At 30.6% G+C, this 6147-nt stretch overlaps 1 protein-coding gene across 1 annotated transcript in view; it reads left to right on the top strand.

Annotated features, from left to right (window-relative positions):
• Positions 1 to 4521: 4521 nt before the first annotated feature.
• The window catches only part of LOC126964837 (terpene synthase-like), a 32708-nt gene continuing 31082 nt past the window's right edge, over positions 4522 to 6147 (top strand). Inside the window, exon 1 of the mRNA XM_050808155.1 lies at positions 4522 to 4652. Within this exon, the coding sequence (XP_050664112.1) occupies positions 4611 to 4652 (42 nt within the window). The 5' untranslated portion in view covers positions 4522 to 4610. The remainder of the gene's footprint in view (positions 4653 to 6147) is intronic.

Below are 6147 nucleotides of genomic sequence, written 5' to 3'. Positions count from 1 at the left end.
TGCAACCTTACACAAGACAGAAAAATTTAAGTTTGATTTATTGAAAATAATCTTTAGTTAACGTTAAGTGTTTTTAAGATAAAGTATGGCGGAGTACTATCGGGGCCAGTTCCTTTACGGGGATTAATAGAACGAAAGTAACTTAGTAACTTTTCCTCCCATCTGTTCGAAAACGAAGACTTGATTCGTTAGTTGTCCCCAAAGGTGGTGTTTTCTATAAGAAACTTTTAGCGGGCAGTAATGAGTTTTTAATCCTCTTTATAAGTGCGTTGAAATTATCTGTGCCGCGCACTTTTGAATTTGAAACATCTTTTCAGCGCCAAAGAAATCGAACGCAAATATTGTTTGAATAAAGACTGGCTGTTACAATGGCCCATAGTCGCGGAGCCAGCTGGAAAAAAAAAAGACATTAAAACTAGAGTCCGCATTTTCGTCAATTTTCAGGGATTGTCAGAAATTCATAGTTTTGTTCTGAGAAATGAGTTCTTCACATGACAATGAAAGTATAGAATTAACTCCTGTAAGTATTAGAAGTGACGCAATAAATGTGATGGATTACGTGCAAAACCTCGGGAGAAATATAAGAAAGATTTTTTTGAATAGAGAAATGCAAGAGGCGCTAAGAATTTATTCAGATTTTTTTTGGCCTACTTCCAGTACTTAGCCAAAACTAATTAACCTTTTACTCTTTTGCGTAATAACGACGTATAATTGGACACATATTCGAAATAAATGGCTGAAGGGGATGGATTTAAACGTGAAAAGTCTTAAGTGTTCTCAGTCAAAAATATAGTGTCTTTCCTTATTGAGGCACCCGACAAAGTCTTTCTTATGTATATGTTGGATTAGTAAAGTATAACCATAGTGCTTGAAAATGTGCATTTTATCGTAACCTGTACTTCGATAGATACTTGCCTTATTCACATTCGGTTTTGTTACAGGTTGCTTTAATTTTTTAAAGTTATTAACAAAGCGTTTTATTTCACTTTCTGCTAAGAAATCAGCAACTTTTGTAGAATCGCTTACTTTGACACATAAGCTGTCCAGTTTAGGTTGAAATATTACCTCATGGTACGAATGAATGAACGAACTAAAACAGTTTGCGATTCAATTGCCGACTTGATTTGACGTCAACCTAAATTGGATTGCAATAATGACGCCGTGGTATGAAATAGCAAAGCAATTCATTTTTGGTCGTCAATTGAATCGCAATAACAGTTGACGGTAGGCCCGCTGAATTTCATTTGTAAGTATGTTATTTATGATGACACATATCATAAAACATACTTACATCAAGTTGTAAGCGCCTGTCTTTAAGTTGTATTAAGTAATAAAACCTTAGAAGATGATAATCTGTTGCCAGAACATTTATTATGCAGACATCGTAGAACCTTTCTCTGGACATATTCCAAAGAATCTATACATTTATTCATTGAGAGCAAAATTTATAGAAATAAACATCTTAACTGTTGCATCTCAATATATTCTTGATAAGGTTATGTATGTACATAGGACCGTAAGTGAATTAGCTAATAATTGTCGTAACCATAATGTTAACACCAGGAACAAACATAAACTTATAATGCCTACTACTCAGCTAAGTTGAGTTAGTAAGTCTTTTACAACAAGATACCATAAAATTTTCAATACAAAATAATATGTATTACGAAATGCAAAAGAATTGTTAAAAAGCGTCCGTGTGGTAAAGGTTACTAATATAACATTATTAAATTTCTTAATTATATCACTTGGGAATAGAGCGACCGCCCTCAGGCTATCAACTAATAAATTTTATTGTAAAACACTGTCACGATATTTTTATGAAGATAAGAAGCCCGCTGAGTTTATTGCGACCGTTCTTCTCAGGTCTGAGGCATTATTTTGTTAGTGTGGTAGTTTTTGACTTTCAATAGGTGATTTTATATCCTATATTGAATAAAATCATTTAAATTTGAATATAATAAGGATTCCACAGGATCACAGAATATTCAATTATTCAAATTAAGAAGGAATTAGTGCTTTATAAATAAATATACATGACTATATAACGCTTTTCCAATTTTCTTTAATAAATTGTTTAAACTTTCCTTTGAGCCATTATAATCTTTTTTTATTTAAATCGTTTTTAACATCATTATTTTTTTATTACATAATTATTTAATATAATAATATAATTTATTTTAGATAAAGAATACAATTTCATTACGATCTAAATTAACAGTTTCAATAACAAAATTAATACTTAAATAAATTTAGTTAACTATTATCTAACTACACAATGAAAATTAATCTGCGAAATTATAAATAATAAACCGCATTAAGGTCCAATATGTAGGTAATGTGCACAATCTAAACATATTGTTATGTCAATATTGTGATAACCCTCACTTCTAGGATGAATACACAAATAAAATTTGTAAAACAAAATTATATGAACGATGCGTGACTCGAACCAACCAACGCCAAAGCGTTGCCAGTGCTCTAACCAAACGGTCTGAACGGTTAGCTCACTGGCACGAGTCGTGGGTTCAAGTCCCGCATCGTTCATAAAATTTTATTTGTGTATAATACCAATCGTTTATTAAATGTACATTGAGACATGACGTGACCCCGATATCTCTACACTCACCCTGATGAAGGAAGTCCTAATGGTCCAAAACTAGTCGGCACTAACACCGATAAAAAGCGAGTAAAGCTGATCTTAATAAATAAATTGGATTTACATTTAACCTAGGTGCAGCTTACAATCCACTGCGATTTCTAAAATTATTGAACTTCAAAAAGTACCCATCATTCGAAAATTTATGTCTCAGATCTGAGCAGAAAAGAACAGGTCCAAGAAAATAAGCTGGCTCCTTTTTTTTAATGAACTGTCGTTACTATAATGTTTATTATTTGAATTGAATAGCCTGAGAGCGGTTGCTCCATTCCGTTTTCTGAAGATACATTTTACTTTTCACAGCCACTTTCTACAATCATCTGTCTGTATCTGCCATCCTGTCAACCAAATTAACAAAATATAAATAACATGTTACAAAAAAATTTTTAACAAAAAAACAACCGCCTTCAAAAACACTATTCCAAAACAATAGATATAATGTGCACTAAAAAGTATGAAAATAATTGAGTATTTTTATACAATCTAATTAATTAATCTTATTCTAGTTAAGATTATTGTAATTTTTGGAATCGGTGTCCTTCCGCTGCAACCCGCTCTCGCCTCTCGCCTCCTCACGACTCAAGCACATCTCACCTATAACTATGTATGTAGTAACAAACCTATCTTGGATGACAGCGACTAGAGCATATTGAAGACATTTGTAATAAATTGGATAGTTTTTTTTTGCCATTAGGAGAATAAGACAGACAGTATCAGAACAAGCCGCGTGGTGTGCGTACCACAGATATATGTCATCCGTACTGTGCTATGGACTCATCATTTGGGGAAATTCTTCGGACGCAATTCGCGCTTTATGCAATGCACTCTGAATGGATAGCTGCAAGCCACTTTTTATCAAAAAGAAAATATTAACACTGTCCTCTTTGTATATTCGGGATATGTGTGTATTTGTACATAAACACCCGGAATATTTCACCAAAATGAAAGATCACTCTTCTAGGAACACTCGATACCCAAACAAATTACTTGTACCCAAATGTCAATTGACACTCTGCCAAGAAATTGTTCATTACAAAATATATGATAAGTTACCGGACCATTTAAAAGACATGACATGTAATCATCTTAAGAATATTTAAATAAAACACTTTTAAAGGATTAAAACGCGTGTAATTGTAACGGTTTTACATTAGATGTTTGCGTAAAAAGTTACATTTTTTTTATTTTAGTTAACCCGACGTTTCAAGACCTTTCCAGATCTCGTCTGATCCAGATCCGGTCCCCCTGAAAACGAGATCTGGAAAGGTCTTGAAACGTCGGGTTAACTAAAATAAAAAAAATGTAACTTTTTACGCAAACATCTTATGTAAAACCGTTACAATTACACGCGTTTTAATCCTTTAAAAGTGTTTTATTTAAATGTGTAACACTCGCGTTAATCAAAGAAAATACTATCTTAAGAATAGATTAACAACATGGCTAATAAAAATTGTTTTTATTCAATAAATGACTATTTAAATTAAAGGAAAGTTTACATATAAATTTGACATGAATATTACTGTTTTATTAGAATTTTAATTGTATTGCTTAGTTCATAATACTTAATGGTGAGGTTCAATTTTAATTTTATTTTCAAATAAAGATTATTATTATTACACAAAATATTACTACACTGAAAAAAACACAAAACTGTTTGTTTAAAATGAAAAAAAAAATGTTATATTTATAGAACGAATTATCCAACTCACAAGGTTGTTTGAGGTAAGACTTTGAAATAATACTTTTAATAATTTACTTACATATGACCAAATGAAGCAATATTTCTTATAAGTATATATCAAAGTTAATACACGTAATTTGCACATTTGCTTGTGTCTATGGATACGGTTAGTGTCTTTCCTGTGCTTTATCGAGGATCTAGTCATTCTAGTGTTACAAAACGAAAAACATTGTAAATATTTATAATACAGAAATATATTTTAAAAACAGAATGACAAACGGTGTAATTGATCATGGGAAATATCTAGAAAAGGTAAGTTAATTATTTTAATAATCTAAACTGGTTTGTAATATTCTTGAAGTATATTTTGGTATTCGTAAATTATCATACTTAGTAATATTCGCTTAATTTAAATTTTACTCGAATGAAAGATAAATTAGGTAAATAATAAAATCGTTAAATGAAAAGAAAGTATTCTATAACTTGACTTTGAGCAATTTTTGTTTGTCACTAAAAACTTATAAAAGAACTCAAATGGTACACTCATCCTTTAAATATATTAATTCATAGTAGAATTTGTTGTGTTAGTATATTTTAATGTTTATGATTTAATTAAAACAGTGTGAAGTTTATAGGTAATTTGTTATTCACAGAAGACATGAAATCAATTGTGTTAAATAAAATTTATTAACTACTAGCCGTGACTTCGTCCGCGTATACATGACTGAGCACGTAGTACTTATAAAAATAGTTGTTTCTTAAAACTTTAATACATAAATATATCGCAATAGTTTTATCAGATATACCTTTTAGTATATTAGTTAGATTATAGCCAAGTTTCTAAGGAATAAAACTTAGAAGACTTAATTGAAATCTATTCAGTAGTTATTCCGTGATGCGCGCACAACTGAAAACATTCGAGATTTCGGCACAGTTCCAAGTGTTATTTTTGTGCGTTGACAAGCCAATGATTTGCATGAGCAACACCAACGTGAAAATTCAGGTTTAAAATTAACTTCACGTCTTTTTTAAACGTCTGCGCGAAGTTAAGAATTCAATTCTATTACTATAATTATAAGTAAAAGAACTGCATAAAAACATCAGATTTTCAAAAAAACTATTAAACTTAGATAATTTATACGTCTAGATAGATAACCTTTTTATGCTAGACAACCGATGAAAACAGGCCAGGTTTATAAATTTTTAGTGTGCGTGACAAGCTACGTCTTACACATGCGTATTCAGTTAAAATTTATAATAAGTTACCAGAAAACTTAAAAGCCGAAACCAATATTAAAAAATTCAAAGCTCTTTGAAAAAGTTCCTTTTGCAAAAAAGTTACTATTGTATTAATGAATACTTAGAGAAAAAAATATTTGAATGTCTGCCCCTCTGTCGTTGATTGATATGTTTTATTACGAGGTGCATGTGATAATTATTTAGTACTACAATTTTGTTTAGTAACTAAGTCGCATGTAACACAATTTAATAAAATAAATAAAATAAATAAAATAAATAAAATAAATAAAATAAATAAAATAAATAAAATAAATAAAATAAATAAATATTTGTATGTCACTTTGTGAGTCGGGCGAAGCAGTTTCTAAGGTGGGCATTGCCCTTGACTCATCTATCTAAATCCATTCGCGTGACAGTTTACATAAAAGTACTTACGAGATTAGTTCGAAAGGAGATTGACCAATAGTTGTCTAGCTATTTCTCTTGTTACTAAATCAATATAATATAGAAATTATTATCTTATTTTTAACCGACTTCAAAAAAGGAGGAGGTTCTCAATTCGTCGGTA

This window comes from Leptidea sinapis, chromosome 6, assembly GCF_905404315.1.
Source record: "Leptidea sinapis chromosome 6, ilLepSina1.1, whole genome shotgun sequence".
NCBI lineage: Eukaryota > Metazoa > Arthropoda > Insecta > Lepidoptera > Pieridae > Leptidea > Leptidea sinapis.
The sequence above is the reverse complement of the archived record's forward strand: the minus strand, read 5'-3'. Positions and strand labels throughout refer to the sequence as shown.